Here is an 18,469-nt window from a genome sequence, read left to right as displayed (position 1 = left end):
TCAAAAGCACTATCTTTGCTGTAAAAGATGCTGTCCTTAAATACACTTCCCTCTAATTTACTTCATTTAGTTTTGGATTACAAACCTTATGTTTGTCTGGCTAATGATGAAGTTCAAGGAGAGAGGCTTTTGCATAGCTCAAGTAAATAAACCAAGTAAAAAAAAAAGAAGAAGAAGCTCTTTCTGTTTCTGTTAGACTTCAAACTTGCTTTTCTGCACATTTAAAAGTTGTTTTTCTGCAAAGTATAAAAGAGTAAATGTTTTCTCTCAGGGTTTGGCCTCCTCTGTGTATCAGTGCACATTGACAACAATCCAACACTGCATCAGTGCAAGGAAACCTCTTGCTAATTGTAAACAGGAGGGAGAGGTGAGCACTCTGCCGAGCAGAACACAGATCTCTCCTCTGTAGAGCTGCAAAGTGAAACACTGATTAGTAACGCTACATTACTCCGCTTTGTCCAAGGGCAACTGTTTCATATCAGCTAACTGTCGGAAGCACAGACGCTAACCTCAGCACTCATAAATGTCCTGCAGCTGGTCGTGTGATGGACGTTTTAATATAAGAAATAGCGATTGTATTCAAATCACAGTCAATATTATATTAAGGAATAATTAGTATTTCAGTAGTTATTAAAATGGAGATGAAGCACTGAGGCTGAAGTAGAAACAATACTGTAATGTGCCAGGACATCTGCACAATATGTATTTATGTTAGTATTGGTCCTCAGAGGGAACAGCAAATCGCTTTGTCTAAATTGAACCAATCAGTGTCGGGCGTACTTATACTCTGTAGACACACACACACACACACAGAGAGAGAGACACACACACACACACCAAAAAATATAACAGAATCCATCTTTAATTTGTCACATCGCCCTCTCCATCTATTCCTATTGTTACGCTTCTTTTCAGTGAGCACCTTATCTCACTTTAAGCCTTCACCTCTTTCAGAGCTGTCATAGCCTCATACTCCATTTAAGCAGCTTCATGCCTTAGTTTAATTATCTCTTTTTTGGCTCTAGGAACTTCAACTAAGCTATGAACTTCCACACCTAACTGCTAGAGAAGGCACACTGTGACTGCTTTCTCAACTCATTAGCGAGAGAGTCATTAAATCATTTTAGTCCACTTGGGCACAAGTGGAAGTGGTAAACTCTCGATGATGCAGCTCTCTTTATCTTGTGTCAGTTTGAAGTACACATTTGGTTACAGCCGAGCGAAAAACACGTAGTGTTGATATTATAGGATTTCTATATCGCTAAAAGAAAAGTAAAAAAGTAAAACCCCAACCTCTTCAAATACAGTTTATTAATGCAAAACGACAAACAAAACGGCTGCATCATCTAGAAAGTCTTATAGCTCTGCAGGCCATATCGGCATGCTAACGGCTCACAATACTGACTCACATTTCTCAAAAACTCCTATGTTAAAGATCGTAAAGACTCCAATAGATGACCTTCCAGTCAGAAGCTTCTCTGACATTTGAGCTCCATTACCCAGAATGCAACAGTAAATGCAGCTCAGGACAGGCTTCTCTCTGCATAGTAATTGAGAATAATGTGCACGCCCGCTTGGAACTAAAATGTTGGTTAAAATAAATTGGGAGTAGTGTTTTTCCAACAGCAGTGTGCAGTACTCATTCATTCAGCCTTATTGTCCCAGGTCATGCATGCCTTCACCCAAGAATTCTCATTATGGAAATACTGCAATGTAGTTGAGTCAAACTATATTCTTATTAGTATTTGTGTGCATGCATGAAAACCTGGCCTGTTTGTTAAGCATTTAATTCACACAGAAAGATACACAAATAAGCTTTAACATCAGGTTATTTAGTATAGACTTTATTTATTGTAGTATCAGAAAACATGTAATATCGTGAGCTATATCGTTATTGAGATATTACAGGTGCATCTCAATAAATTAGAATATCATAGAAAAATGGATTTGTCAGTAATTCAATTAAAAAAGTGGAACACATTATATAGATCCATTACACACAGAATTAAACATTTCATGTCTTATTTTTTTAATTTTTAATTATAATGATTATGTTTTACATTTAAAGACCTAAAATTCAGTGTCTCAAAAAATGTTAATATTACAGAAGACCAATTTAAAAAGTATGTTTAATAAGGAGATGTTGGCCTCTGAGAAGTGTCCATCTCTATGCACTCAATACTTGGTTGGGGCTATTTGACTTGAACTACTGGAAATGGACTTTTCCATAATATTGTAATGTATTGAGATGCACCTGTAAATAACCTGTGTCTGGGTAGAAGATGTTGGCAATAAGGCCCATTCCTATTACTATGAATCAGGAGGGGAACATGCATGTGTATACCAAATATCACGGAACATGAAATACACCTAGTTGTGAAGACATTTAACTCAAAACCATAAATATGAACTTGCTGGTGGCTTCAGAGGGAGAGTCATTAGGTCACGTCCCCCGAGAACCATGAATGTCTGTAATAAATGTTGTGCACATCCATCAAGCACATGAGGAGCTATTTCACTGGATAAGTTAACTTCGACCTGCTGGTGGCACGAGAGGAAAAGTCGGGGGGGATCACCAAAGTCAGTAGGATCCATCCTCTGGGCAGCACGGACATCTGGACAAAATTTCATGGCAATCCATCCATGAGATATTCCAGTCTGGACCAAAGTGGTGGAACAGCAGGCAGTCAGGCAGCGCCATCCCTATAGACACGCAGCTACCGAGGCTAAAAATGCTAAACACATCCCTAACATTACAGAACCAATTGTGTCACCGGTCTTGCATAAAGCAGCTGGACATGAAGACAGGGGAGGGCAGAGGGAGCGGCAGCAGATGCCTGCCAGAGGGCCCTCGTCCCCTTGACGGAGAGACGACACAACGGCAGGAGGATGAGTTGACTGTGGGTCACTGCGGAGCGATAAACCAGGACAGGCATAAGGAGACAGGCAGGCTGCTGTCTCCCAGGGGACAGAGGTTGTGAGACACACAGAGGCCTTTCGCTTACCTGCCTGTCATGGCGTCAGGATGGCCCCGAGGCATGAGGTCACGACTAAGCAGACCATTAGCCACAGTCAGCGAGTAGGGGTGAAAGTTCTCCACCCACACGGTGAACCTTCAGATGACATGTTATCTGCTGTGTTTTTTTCACCGGCGTGTACATGTTATTTTGCGAGAGCGATTATTTTAAGCGTTTTTGGTCTTACAATGCCAATTTTAGAGCGTGATAACCAGCAAATGTCTCAATCATCCTCCATAAATTGCTCGTGAAATAAAAGCTTATCTCCTCTCAACATGTCCAAAGTGCGACATGGTAGTTACAGATATAGTGCGCGTCGCATACAGTGTGTCTTCTTTTCAATATGTGTGGAGGACGTGTGTGTTGTCTCTAATATTAGCTGCAATTTTCAATATCAGATACAGATTGTGAATGACATTGGATTTTCATCTTTCATCACAAAGTGGAGATCAGCTCTGCGAATCACATGTACACAAGCTGTCTGGGACTGATACGGAGATCCATGCACAGCCCTGACATTGTAATTATCTTCCAAAGGCTTATGAGCTATTCTATTAGTTGAAACAGAAATACACAAATGTGCACAAACACAGGCTTACACACGATGACAGATTCGCTGACAAAAGATATGAAAGTAACAATTCAATGACAGTGAGACAACAGTGAAATGTTACTATAGCTTTTTTCCTCGAAGTGGATTAGAAGTACCAGCAGTTTAACACAATATGTATGGAGGCAAAAACTCTCTAAACAGAGTAAAAAAAAAAAAAAAAAAGTTTTAATCATGTCCCAAGTTTGCCAATAATTCCATAATCAACAGTGTCCTGGTTAGATAACACAGCAGAGCGGTTTCTGTATAGCCTGTCTGGATGATGGTGATTGTATAGGAAAGGTCACAAAGTCTGCACATTTAATAGGTGCCTTCTCTTTGTTGCATGAACTCGTTGCAGAGATCACAGCTGAACACAGAAAAAGTCCAAGTCAATCCAGCCATTAGTGAGAGATATGCCCGTAAGAGACTAACAGAGACAGCCAGGGGCCATCTTGACATAACCTTCTTGGCGGAGGTAAGCATCAACTGTAGCCAAATTATCTTTCCGTGTTGCACCTGTGCACTCTGACCCAAACTTAACAGACATGTATTTATTAAATTGGCTGTATGGAGAAGCCCTATATCTGTGCAGCTAAGCCTGCTGCTTATCCACATGGCCGCACAGTCGTACTCCGTTTATATTCTTGCAGCTTGTGAGTGGGAGAGTGCATATGTGAGCACATGTGTCAGTCAGTAGACGGCACAGAAAAGTGGAAGAAATTAGTGCAGCGGAGAGAGAAAACTGTGCAGGTCTATTTAGCCTTGGGTACCCCGAAACCCAATCACAAGATAGCACATGACCACATCCCCAGATGAGTGTTGAGCTAAGCACAGCGAGCAGCCATTTTAAATCCAGCCTTAATCCACTCAGTGTCTCACCCTTCTTACTACCTCAACAGCATCCACATCATGCGAACCCCTGCTCAGAATTGAGATGCGGCTAGCATTAGGAGAGATAGATGAGGAGGGAAATTAAAGGATAGGAAGGAGGAGGGAGTTCAGATGGAGGAACAGAACATTTACTCCAGAGGAGAGGTGAACGATGGGTAACATCAGTTAAATTCATTTCATAATTGAGGCTCCCGTGGGCAGGTCTCAGCCACGAAACAGACATAAAAAATACAAAATAAAAGTTAAAAAGTACAAATTAGAATTCTCAATTCCCCTCCGCTGATGCCCTTTGTTGCACCTTTGCTACATATTCCTCCTACAGACACATGCATCCAGAAATCAAAGTCCAGCTCGCTGCAACTAGCACCTAAATGATATGTAAATAAGGGCTCGTTGTTGCCACAGCAGCTAATGGCTGACATAGCAGAGGCAGTGGTGGTGCTGTGCTCATAGATAACTAACAAAGTGGTCCTTTGCCCTCTGCCTTCAAAGTTTCACTCTACTGCTTGAGGCTAAAAACCTATTCCTTTTCTAAAAGGGAAATAACAGTTAAATTACTCGATCCGTATTGCAGAAAACTAGACACATTAGCACACTTAAAATGTTTTCCATCATGAGGATTATTTTTGCTCAGTTCGACCAAAGGTCCATTTATAAATTCTGCCTCGTGTTGTTGAAAGGAGAGTGTCAGCTTTCAGCTTTAAAAACAGAAAAATATTGGTGAGGGTGTTTGGATTTCCAAAATGTGTGGTCGCCTAAACCGTTCCTGCAATATGCAAAGAGCTGCTTCTACCCCAATAATTTCTAGATACATCTACATTATTTATTACCCCTTGCAGGTATATGAGCTCCCACTTAAATGAGTCATGAGACTCTACAAGACAAAGAATGACAGGCCTGAGTGATCTTTCTCCTGCATGCTACGGTGAGAGTATGAAGTTGGATCACTCTAAATTAACATGAACGTCTAAGAGTTTGCAGGCAGATAATAGTGAAGGTTGTATAGGATTCTATGATGTCGATGTTCGGGCTTACTTCATACTCTCCAGCAATATGTGTGTGATTGATAAACCAAATTATAGACCCAATTACCCATTTGCGCAATCACAAAAATCTTATCATATATTGTGATTACAGAAATGGTCTACTTTCCCCTCATAAACCATATCAGCCACCACACAGACATTATTAGTCCACAAAGCAACTCAGTACAAAAATAAGGCTGGAACCACTCTGAGCTATTGCCCTCTCTCAGCTTCAGCTCACCCCCTCGGCAGCCATTACTCTTCTAACGTTGCAGTTGTTCTGCAAGCTAAGCAGGGACAACAATGGCTTCATGTTTACACAGCAAGTGTTCTTATAATTTAGAATCCAGACAGGAATCGATAGTTAGCGGTGTAATTCAGTAAACTAGAGATAGTAGCAGAGGATAAACGATCTAACAAGCCTGGGAACGTCAGTGATCCAGAAGTGATGCAGTACTAAAACCCCATAAATTGCTTCTATACAGTTACTACTCAGCCCTTCCAGGTCTGGCTGCAATTTTATGCTAACATACCTCTCAGCTTTTTAACATATGATTATCAATCAAACTCTGTTTTATAATTCAAAGCAAAGCATTGCACATCTTCCAACATTGTGCCATTATGCCACTATTACGGCCTCGCCCCCTGCAGTTAAGTCCTCACCTCTGGGGGGGTATGCACTCATTACAAAGTAAGTCATCATGATTATGAGTTTAAAAATTTGCTGAGCTGCTAGCTAGCTCATTCCAGCTCATCAGCATAACCACATTAGAGAGGAAACCTGTGGGCTGGCAATCTCACACTTCCTCAATATTGCAATCCCAGCAGACCAAGCATGTCCACATCCATTATGTTGGACCTGAGCCACCAACTAGACCTAATATGCTGCCACGAGGCACACCGACGCCATGTGACACCTGGAATTAAATTAATTAGGTCTACACAACAAACCTGCCAGTCCAATGCATCAATCCTCCCCAAACAGGGAAACCGGAAGATCTGGCTGTGTTTACCATAGCTGCTGTGCGTTGGGCTTCAGCTCTATGTATTCTGGTGGCACAGGCCCAGGACACTGTTCTCTTGACATGGCAACGTGACAATACAAACACTCAACTCCCGACAAAACCTCACTGATACAGTATTAGCTCAGGGCGCGGGAAACCCTAATTTATTTCCATCCTTAATATATTTACCTCATCTAGAGAAAGGAAACAGATTGGCAGAAGCAGTGGGAAGTAAGATGATTTGGAGCTCAATTCTGCTAAATTGGTTGCTGCCAGCGTGATACATCATGGAGAATTAAGATGCCTCTCCCCCAGCACAGAACTTCGGCAGCCATATTGGCACATCTGTCAAGAGCCCACCCCTGACAGAGACAAATGGACCAATTCTGGCACACGAAGGCTGATCCAAACTGCTAGCAATAACCAAGATGAATAATGACTCAGCTAGGGCCCCTGCAAAATTCATTTTTAATAATTAGTGTTCCTGCACCTCTCATTTTCTCAGAAAATGAGTGCAGGTACAACTACAGGTTGATCCAACACATAAGTGAGAGCGGAGGAATATAGATGATGTTGTGTTAAGCTTCTATCATCACAGAGAATGGCTGTGACTATAAATGCAGGGGTGTAAGACGGATGAATCTCTCTCTGTTCTCCCAGGAGGAGGAAATTAATCAGGACCAGAAGGCACTGTAGCTACAGGGTAGTCAAGGAATGTTGCAGGATGAGCAAAACAAAGTTCAAAAGTTCCTCGTAAGGACACTGCTGTAGATGAACACCGCTTCTGCTCGCGATTAAAAGGGAGAGAAGGGAAGATGAAGACAAAGTCCAAAGCGCCGTACAGATGGAGGTAGCAGTCAGGGTTACAAGTCACGTCAATTATATTCATAAGAACGCATTATCCCAAACTTGCCAAAAGGATTTACGAAAGCCAGGATGTGCAGCGCGAACGTGATAAAAATTGCTGCTTCTTCTCGACACCTGGTACGTGTCAGTGTCAGTGTGAGGACTCATAAAAACAATGGTTGAAGGTGTTTGACACTTGTCTTACCCTGTCAGAGTGTGTTGCCCTCAAATCCAGAGAAGAGCTGCTGTAGTCTAACTAGTCCATTAAGTATAATACATATTTTAGAAAAATAGTAAACTTATTTTTTTTTTTAGGTAGTAAATCCTAAAGACAATATACAACCGGCTTTCAAACGGTTACTTTGGCAACAGCACATCTTTGATATTTTGAGAAACTTCATAATGAAAATGTGACGGAAAAAAGCTTTATGACAATAACTAAATAAAAAAATATTTTTAGTTTTTGTTTTGAGTGATTCTACAAAATATGGATCTCAAGTGTTATTAGTTAACATGTCAGAAGCAGAGTAATATATAAATATCACGAATGCAACCATGACAACAATAATGCTGTTTGCCATCTCTATTTTGTATATGCGAGATATATTTATTGTCAACATACAAATACTATGAAATACCATAGGAGCTCACTCATAGATGCAACATTATATTATTATAATATATATAATTTTACATTAAAGTAGATGAAATATTATTTAGAAATGCTATGTACAAAAATTGATACTCACACAATAATAGAATATAAAAAGGACAGAAGTGATACCATGTTAAAAATGAAAAAAGAAGAAGAATTGGTTGCCAATTCTAAATGGTAACTAATGGCAACCATGAATGTCAAGTCCTGTAAGAACTGATATATCAGAAACATTGCAATCTACAGTCTCTTTGGGGTTAAAAAGAATCTGAGGCTTATTTAGTGAAGCAAGAATCAATAAAAGGTTTGAATAGACTGACATTTCATGTGATTGGACTGTGGTTGGTGTGCATAGTGATCAGGCGATTGCTCATCTAGGGACTTCATAATGTACATTTTCATCTGTGTGATGCAAAAATATTGCCATAACTGAAACACTCCCTTCTGAGATTCCTATTACTTACAGCCACTTTGGGATATTACAGGGCATATTGTCTAGTTGACTGTAATGTCGCTGAACTGCATGATAATTGGAAATTAAATTCAACTGCGATTTTCAGCTGCCATTCTAAGTATTTCATTTCGGCACAAATCTGATTTAACAATTGCTTTTGCTGTGTTCATTTGGCCGACAAAAATTGTGGCTCGTGATTCATGATACAAAACAAATCCCACAATAGCTTTAATATCTATTATTTGATTGTCTCGAAACAATCAGGAGCAAAACATCATTATTTACAATGAATCAGATTTCGTCGATGGGAAGCGTGGCGCGATCTCTGGAGCTCTGAAAAGAAATAAAAATCACCTCTATCGTTCTCGCAGGAAAATCTATGTTGGGGCGGGTATTTTTATCTCCATCCCCCAGGAGTAGGTCCCCGGATCCCTGTATAATATACCCCATACTTTACCCTCCATGCATACCCCCTGCACGGCCTCATACTCAGGGTGCTTTGCTGTAAAGTCAAGTGCTTCTCATACACGGAGGTCTACCGGGAGCAATCCTCCTCTCGATTCATTACCTCCAGGAGGCAGAGCTCCTTCTGTCGGGCACCATGACAACATGGCATTGCTCTTTTCCCTCCGGTCTTTGTATGGGGGGTGTCAAGCCTCAAGAGACAAAGTGCACAGCCTTCACAAGCACCCAGCCAATTTAAGGTTGTGTGAATCATATGGTTCGACACGTTAAAACCAACAAACTTATGTGAGAGGCGTAGTTGAATTTTTTAAAATCGACCTAAAAACTCTGCTCTGAAACCCTGCTGTGAACAACTGTGTCCATAAAGATTTGTATAAATTAGATCAGTTGTAGAATAATGTATGATTGATGTGTTTATCTGAAAAAGCAGGGGATACTTTAATCTGTTCGTTTTTGTTAAAGAATACTTAGCTGGATAATAAATGTGATTGATCTGAAGCGGTGAAGCTACAGAAAGTAGGTGCAGCAGTAGAATTGAGAGTTAATTCAAAACCCAAACAAACAGCCCTGGCAATCAAGAACAGTGAGTTACCTAATCTTGTTTTGTATCCTCTAAAGTACTAATTAAGTTGGATCAACATAGCAATTGATTGAAAATGACACTTCATTCTCTTCATTATGTGAGACATGAGTGGAAAGATTGCAAATGATCACGGGCCACCTCAGTGAAGTGGAATAAAACAGTCGGGCTGAGGGGAAATATAATCCACACCTATCAGACAATCGCAGGCTCTTTCAGTGGCTACAACAGCTTGTCAGGATGGCTTCCATCCAAACATTCATGACTGCTGCAGCAGGAGCTCTATCAATACAAAGCACAGAGCTCAGAGCAAGTTATAAATGTGAAAATTCACTGGAGGTGTCGTGCTTTAATAGCTATATTATTCATCAGTGGAGGCAGAATACCATATCATCAGGAGGGTTCAGGCTTCAAAAGCATGTGCTCTTTGTTGCATTTTTAATTTTTACAATTAGGCACAGTTAGCTTTTTCTCTCACCAAAACCATAAATCATACAAAGAGCACAGCAAGAACATAAATCTTTCATTAGGAATAATTGCTTCATATCAGTCTGGAGTGACGTGCGAGTTAATTCAGGGACTTGAAGAAATCTCTTAATGCGGTGAAAATAAAAACATCGATTGTAGCATAGATTATTTTCTGGGAGCTAATCTATATTTTTCTACATTTAATGCTGTTATTTCTCTGCTTTTCGTCTTCCTTTTTTTTTGTTTTTCATTCTACACACTGTTAGAGGGGATCAAGCGTAATGCTTCTGCAAACACACATTAAGGTTCTCCAACTGTTGTGCTGTAATTAAACTAGAACGATAAATCAACAAAAATGCAATCAAAGGCGAACTACTGCTTATATTGGCCTGAAACATTAAAACGACCGATAAAGGAAGCGGGAGGGACGAACAGAGAAGATGTGAGAACCTGCAGAGATATAAAAAGTGGGGAAATGATGCATAGCCCTGTTCCTGTGGGAGTCTTACGGTGAGTATGATATCATCCCTCTTATGAAAAATGCCTCCATGCACACGAGCACAGACACACAGACACACACACACACACACACACTATGCTTTAAATAACTTTTAATCAAATTTCAGGGTGTAGGTTTTGAGGCTACTTACAATGGAGGTTCATAACCAAAGCACACAGGAAGGTGTCATGCCATGGAACGATAAGAGCTCCCATTGCACTGAGTGCCTCATTCCTCAATGCACTGGACTAATGTGTAAAATACAAGAGCCCCGCTATCTCTCTCATCGTGAAAACCCTGGAATATATTTTTATACTGATGATATTGCTATCATTACGGAATGAGAAAAAAAAAAAACATTAAGTCAAACTTTCAAATTTTCATTTTATTTATTTTAATTATTTCAAACTATATGAGAGCTTCAAAAGTGAAGCTAATGAAACAAAACCAAGGCTGGAATAATAATAATAATGTAATAATAAATTTAAAAAATACTTCACAAGATTGTTAATTCGCTAATTCGTTAATTCGTTAATTTTAGAGATGGAAAAACTAACTTTTAGAAATAGGGAACAAATACATATTTGGAACAAGTTATACTGTAAAGAAAGGCTGGTAAAAACAGTGGAAATATTTAATTAAATTAAGGAGATGAACTAAATGGTCCACTCCCCAACATGAACACTCACATGCATACACACACACACAGATTCATGAACACGCATACATATATACTTTTACATATTACACATATTACTTTTTTTTTTTTTTTTTTGTGTCATTAGTTTGTTGTTTATTTCTTTTCTTAGAGATCCTCATTTGGGGAATACCAGTTTGCCTTGTATATATGTTTGTCTGTTTACCCTATGTTTTTGTTATTTACTTTGTGAATATATACCTTGAAAAAAAAAGGGGGGGGGGGGGGAAGAATGCAAGGTACAATATTGTAAAGAAAACGAAATGACTCATTATGTTTGTGAAAGTAAGAAGCCTTGCAATAAAGTATTAAAAAAAAGATTGTTAATTCGCGAAACAAATATGTGACGATTCAATTCGGTGAGGTGAAAAATACATTTCCATACTCTTTTTTTTTTTTTTTTAAAGCAGAGGGCACCACTTTCTTCTGACCTCACTTGTTGGCCGTGTTATGTCCCCCACATCGGTAACTCTATCAAGGCGGTAACAACATGATGGTTGCAGGATGCACCATCCTGATTAAAATCCGTGGCACCATTTTGTCTCCCTTATTAGCAGAGCAGAGCAGAGAGCCACTTCTGGGATGCTTCTGAAATGCACTGTGGCGAGTCTGGTGGAATCACAAGCACCGTGGAGTGGCTGTGATCAGAAATGCCGGACGCGGCACGTAATGCAACTGGTACCGGAGAACCCAGGGTCAATCCGGAAAATGACAGGCGAGACTAAACTAGTGCTCTGTGAACATGTGGCAGTCTCAGCTTCTGCCTGAAAATGTAGATGTGCTGGTTTTCCTTAAAAAAATGAACATATAAATTCCAAGGTAGAAGCAAAAAGCATACTTAATTTGAAGATTTTTTCTTTATTTGCCATGTTCATCAACTTACTGATTTTGTATTTTTGTTTTTTAAGACAAGACATTTAAGTTTCGCTTTTACAAAAAAAGGAAATATGTAATCCTTGCATAGCTTGTACCCTCCATCAGGAATTAAAATTATTAATTTCATAAATTAAAGATAATATCATGAGGAAATCATATAAAGAAACCAGTATTATGAACTGTATCGAACTGTGAGTTGAGTGTAATGTAATAATAATAATAATAATAATAATAATAAACATTAAACAAAATGAAAAATTGTATTTAATGTGTGCCAAAGATATTTTTTTTGCCATTGTATTGAAAGAGGTACATTTTTTTGATTCCTTTATATTATACTTTTTTATTTTAGTTTAAGTTTAACATTCTGTTTTTCAACAAAATGAAGGATTCAAGAAACTTTTTAAATTGTAACTCAATTGTATTTGCTACTGTCCTAGTTTCTGAGCTTCATATTGTTCCACATTCTTCAAACAGAAGTTTGTAGACTACAGGAAACACGTCGAAGGGTGTGGAAAGTCTCTGTGAAACAATGGGTTGCTTCCATGCACCGTTATATGCTATGTACTCTCTGAGAGTCTAGCTCATAGAGCTGAAAGTCTGTTTTGCACCAGTACCTTCTCGCTTTAAGCCAACCCTACTGTGTGCATTTCTTTTACACTCACTTGCACAGAGCAAATGCCCTTAATAACCATTTAGCTGCTAAGGCACGCTTTTCTGTCCCCCATTCACAGCCTTAGCCACTAATTACCTTTCCAAAGCAATGGACATGTCTGTGTTCCCTCAATGCTTCCCTTTTTCTCAGAAAAATCAGCCAGCTGCCTTCACTGGTAGGAATTAGTGCTCTGCACGGGCCTGAAATGAATGCCCAAAATTAACCCATGTCAGACGGTTCCCTAACCCAATGTTTAAGAATTCTATATAGGGAGAATGGACCAAAAAATGAACAAACTCCTATCTTCCCAATTAACAGTTGGCTTCTTGTAAAACACTCAAAACACAAAGCTGAATATTTCTCTGCAGGGACATTGTAAAGTATGAAAACCGCCTGTCAAAAACAGATATACAGCCTTAGAATTTAACTGAGCAAAGAATTAGGTCATGTCAGAACCAAGCCTGATGTCTCTATAAGACAATAAAGCAGAACCAGTTATGAGTAAGATCGTCTCCCGCTGGAGTCTGGACTTTGGTTTGATTTCTCTAGAAAGACTGCAATGAATATGGTAATTTAAACAAGCAATCACAAAGTAAACATCAAAGCTCTGCACATAATGACAGTTGCAATGCAAAAAAAAAAAAAAAATAGACAATGGATGCAAGTGTAATGCAGGTGTTTTTTATAGCAGTAGTGGGACACCAATCACCCAAATCATGTAAAAATGTATACAATTTCTGAAAAAGACACAGTTTTTTGCACTCTTTTCTGCATTTGCATTTTCTTGCCTTAAACCACTGGAACAGCAGTGCCAAAGACAATATATTCCATCAGTATAATAATTTTCGGAGCTGTGATTCACTCGGAGAGCAGAGGGACCAAGTTAGTTATTTGCTAGAGGGTGTTTTTGGACCTTGGAACCTGTAAATATAATTTTACTGACTGCTCCTCCCTTCCTGAGCTCTTCCAGTAAGGTGCCCTCGATCAAAGCACATAACCCCTATTTCCCACCGGAGCCGCTCGATGGCCGACAGAGGGCTGTGTTTGCTCTGTGTGGATGTGTATAAGCTGAATGTGAAGCAGGGCTCTTAAAGAACACTGTGCTTATCAGAAATGTTCCCTGCCAAAAAAAAAATGCATCTTATGATCAGCATACTGCCAAAAACATGTAAAACATCATCTTACTAGCAGACATAAAGGACTATATAACGCATGGACTTCCTCTTTTCTGAACTTCCTCTGTACTATCTAAATATTTAATATATAAGTGACTGCATGCAAAACTAGTTTACTGCAAAATACTGCTTGTTGGAAGCCTGCAGCGTGATAGTTAAAAATGATGAACTGTATACACAAAATTATTTTCTACAGTTAAAAAAAAAAAAGCTACCGACGTCTGTTTTGACAAAAAATGTTTCATATTTGTTTTGCTAAATTTGTTTTTTTTGCACACTTTAAGAAAAAAAAAAAACTTTCTACAGCTTATAACTCGGCTGCTCCCTTTTAAAGACTCCAGTGTTTACACATCAGTTTGCCAGTTTCGCTTGAAAAACACACACCAACTTTATCGGCCAGATATACATATGCAAACACATACCTCTCTCATCTACATGCTACATATTACTGTGAATATTTATGAGCATAAAAGTGCACATTATCAGTATTCACTTTGGGCTGCCACATGCGTCCATCTTTCTGGTTTGTTAAGACGGATGGCTAAGAGATTTGAGAGGAAGTCAAGCCTAATTTTGGCATTATTTTTTTTAATTTGGCCCCTTGATTTTGGCATGCAAAGCTTGGACATTATCAATGATAGAGGCTGTAATTAAAACTCAGCCGGCAAGGCTTTCACCGCTTCTGTATTTATGATACTTTTATACATAGGTCTGCTCCTTAGAGACACCAACTGCACCACTAAACAGTGGTGGTTCTACACAGGGGCCTCCAGGGGCCACTGCCCCTGTAAAGAAGCCTTTGGCCCCTGCTGTGGCCCCTGTGTCAAATTAATAATAAAATGATGAACAATGGAACAATTCTAACCTTTTTTTTTGTTCAAACAATATCTCATTGTACACAAAAGAAACCCAGAATGTGTACATTGTAGTAGTAATAGTTTAACTCTATGGAGTCTTATACATTTGTGTCTTTTTTGTGTCTTTTTTTGGTAATTTTGTGTTTGTTGTTGTGTCATTTTTAGTTATTTTGTGTCTTTTTTTGGTCATTTTGTGTCTTTTTTTGTCATTGGTGTCATTTATGTGTCTTTTCTGTGTATTTTTTTTGGTCATTTTGTGTCTTTTTCAAGACATTCAAAGATTTTGAATGCTTAAATATCATCTTTGCCATTTTTTCATGGGCTAATGTGCCCCTCTGATTAAACACTGGCCCCTCCTTGGCCCCCACAGTAAAATTGGTCTAGAACCGCCACTGCCACTAAATGTTACATACTAGATGTCATAATTGTCCTGTTTGACTTTTGAGTCATCACTTGCTGACAAAGAGCATTAAGAATAATGCAAGGTTTATATTAAATTAGATGCACATGAATAAATCGTCATGCATTTTAATACACACATCCTGATGTACGCCTGATGATGAAAAAAAACATACATTTTAATCTACTTATCATTTGCGGTTAATCACAGCTGGCGACAACATAATCCGAACGTAAACTTACTTTGCTGTATGTTGTTTTCTTCTCTCCGGTGCATTAATTAGAGTAATGAAAAGCCATGAAGATATAAGGTGCAGGTATTATGTTATATAAATGCTAATTAAGACCTTCTGGCTACATCAGCGAGGATTAAAAAAGGGGTTTCTGGCAAAACGGTAGACAAAAATAGGAAAATGATGGGCAAGATAGAGCCGAGGTGAACAAGTCAAAGAAATGCATTTCCCCTCCTACTGAGCGCTCCCGGTCAGCGCACAAATGAGAGCTCACCTGAATAGGACCAGTAGGGGTCACCAGCTGCCCTCCTCTCCCTCATTACACCTGTGCTCCCATGGCGACTGTCTCCAGCATGGTGAGGTTGGCCACCCGATGCAACTGTGGGAGGCAGACACAGAGGTGAGAAAAATCCACAGGGGAAGAAAAGTTCAATTACAGTCTGAACACAGACTTTAGAAACTTATACCAACAATCTATTAAAAGTGTCGGAGAAAATGTACATGGCTGCAGTCAAACAATGGCAACACATAGATTTATACAGGCACTTTAAAAAAAAAAGGTGCCTAAAACACACATCTTGAAACTCTCAAGCTCTTTCTTATTACACCTACAGTCATACAAGAAGTTATTGTTAGTTCAATTACAGTCTGAACACAGACTTTAGAAACTTATACCAACAATCTATTAAAAGTGTCTGAGAAAATGTACATGGCTGCAGTCAAACAATGGCAACACATAGATTTATACAGGCATTTTAAAAAAAAGGTAGCTAAAACACACATCTTGAAACTCTCAAGCTCTTTCTTATTACACCTACAGTCATACAAGAAGTTACTAGATCACACTTTTTCTTCAATTTCTTGTTCATTTCATCAAAAGTTACATTTGTTTGGATAAAAACAACAAAAATAGCTCATAAGAGTTTAATTTAAGAGCTGATATCTAGCCATTTTCCATGGTTTTCTTGATAATAACCCAAATTGTTATCGAGAAAATCATGGAAAATGGCTAGATATCTTTTGAGCTATTTTTGTTGTTATAATATTTGTCCAAACGAATATACCTTTAGTTGTGCCAGGCATTAAAATGAACAAGAATTTGAAGAAAACAAGGGTGGTCTAATCATTTTTTCCATGACTGTATGTTGTTAACATAAATGCAAGTTTACAGAATCCATTTATACCCACAGGATTCAAATTATATTGATATAGCAACATATATGATATTGTTTATTGGCTCAGATTAACTTTGATTGTATGTTTTGACCGTGGTGATAATGATGATGATGTTCGTTTGGTGCTCATGGCAACTCATTGAGTTCCTTTACTTTCTCATTCATGGTGAGGGTCCTTCAACTTCAGATGACAACCAACAGATATGATAATGGGATTATTTCACTTCAATTTTTGTAAAATTACTGATTGTGTGGAACAGAGTATACTGAAAATTAAGCTTTTTCAAGGAGTATATTTGAAATCAATTCCTACCCTTGAAAATTGGTTAAAATGAACAATTTTTCAATCTCCGAAGGCTTCGTATGAATCCATTTATATAGAAAAAAAAGGGGAGAAAAAAAAAACTATTGATGCCATTTTTTCTCCTGGCAATGCAGAGCGTAGTGTGCCCTGAATGCACTTTCATAAAATGTGAGAGTATGAAGGTTGGGGTGATGGATGGTTTTGTAATGTGTCCAAATTTGACAGTGCACACTGGGGTTCAGCCCTTATCTCCAGGGCTGGGCAATAACTCAGTATTATCTTTTGTCAACTTTCAGCAGTATGTCACTTTCAGTGATGATTTTAACATATTGCTCCCGCTTTAGAAAATTCTGAACTTAACCATACTTTAGCTGCCATGTGCAGATATTGCAGAAATAATTTAAAAAAAGGGCCCTGAACTGAAATATGACATGAAAATTTAAACATGTCATTACGGACCAAAATCCATTAATGTGACAGTTTTTATTTCAATTTCTTTTTATTATTTTAATCGCAAAGTGTTTTGGGGCCGTGCTGCCTGGTGATTCAGCACTTATAAAAGTTGATTGATTGATGGTAGTCATCCAAGATCAATGGGTTGTAAATAGGACCCTTACGAAAAAACTAATTTAAAAAACTATACATGTTCAAAATTGCAGATTACAGCTAAAGTGCTCCTATGCTTCAGTTTAATAGAAACATTGCGTCAAAGTGCCTCAAATCTCCTCCCAAATTGCAGCTATTGCAGCTCCTCTCGGGAGGAAATGTAACCCCCAGTGCTGTCAGCGACCGAAACATACTTTAACAAGGATACTCGAGCATCTTGGCCCGGCTATTATGACAAATTTCCCTTTCCTGAACTTCCTAGTCTGAAACCGGTGAAAACCAAAGCAGGAGAAACAGTGGTGACAACGTGCACACAAAAAAAAGGAAGAGAAAAAAATCCTTTCAGCCCAGGTACCATCATTTGACACAATGCCTTAATGGGTGGTAATGATTATCACCATTGGGGACTCGCAGAAAACAAGAGGAGCTTCTCCTTCAGCCCTGATGACGCTTTTTGCTCTCTTACAGCTACAATCAATCAAATTCTTTCACAGCAGCAGCTGGCCTGGGACAGAAAAAAAAAGAAATTAAATAGACTGGACGGTCAATATGGTGGCAACGTAAGCATATAATAATGCCACAACAGCTTTCCTGCTAAGCTCCGATGTGGAAACTTCATTCAATGAAATGCAGACAGCCTATGTAACCAGAACTATAGACAATCAGTAGCATGTCTTCTGGGCACAAATGTCTCTTCAGCTTCTTAGGGCAAATTGCCGGAAAGAAATCAAACATTGTCAACAGAATTACAGCGAATGCTCGAGGCACAAATTGTCCTTAAGCACACACACTCCCTAGTCCCAGACATGCAATAATCAAACTCATTGGGGAAAATGTGTTCCGCAACGGATGCAGCCTGTGCCAGTCGAAAAGAAAATGTCGAGCTGAAGCCATTGTCAATCAGGTGCTCAAGCAAAACAAGAGTGTTTTTGTGTTGCTTCAAGCAGTCAAAACCCACTGTGGCATTCAAAACCCGGAGATGTATTGGCTAATATT

The 18,469-nt window shown here is 38.9% G+C and overlaps 1 protein-coding gene across 1 annotated transcript in view; it reads right to left on the bottom strand.

Annotated features, from left to right (window-relative positions):
- Positions 1–18,469, bottom strand: part of ca16b (carbonic anhydrase XVI b) — a 139,542-nt gene that overhangs the window by 96,713 nt on the left and 24,360 nt on the right. Inside the window, exon 2 of the mRNA XM_059329277.1 lies at positions 15,663–15,767. Coding sequence (XP_059185260.1) covers positions 15,663–15,767 — 105 coding nt within the window. The remainder of the gene's footprint in view (positions 1–15,662; positions 15,768–18,469) is intronic.

This window comes from Centropristis striata, chromosome 3 (assembly GCF_030273125.1).
Source record: "Centropristis striata isolate RG_2023a ecotype Rhode Island chromosome 3, C.striata_1.0, whole genome shotgun sequence".
NCBI classification, from domain to species: Eukaryota; Metazoa; Chordata; class Actinopteri; order Perciformes; family Serranidae; genus Centropristis; species Centropristis striata.
Note: the sequence above shows the minus strand (reverse complement) of the source record. Positions and strands in the feature narration are given on the sequence as shown.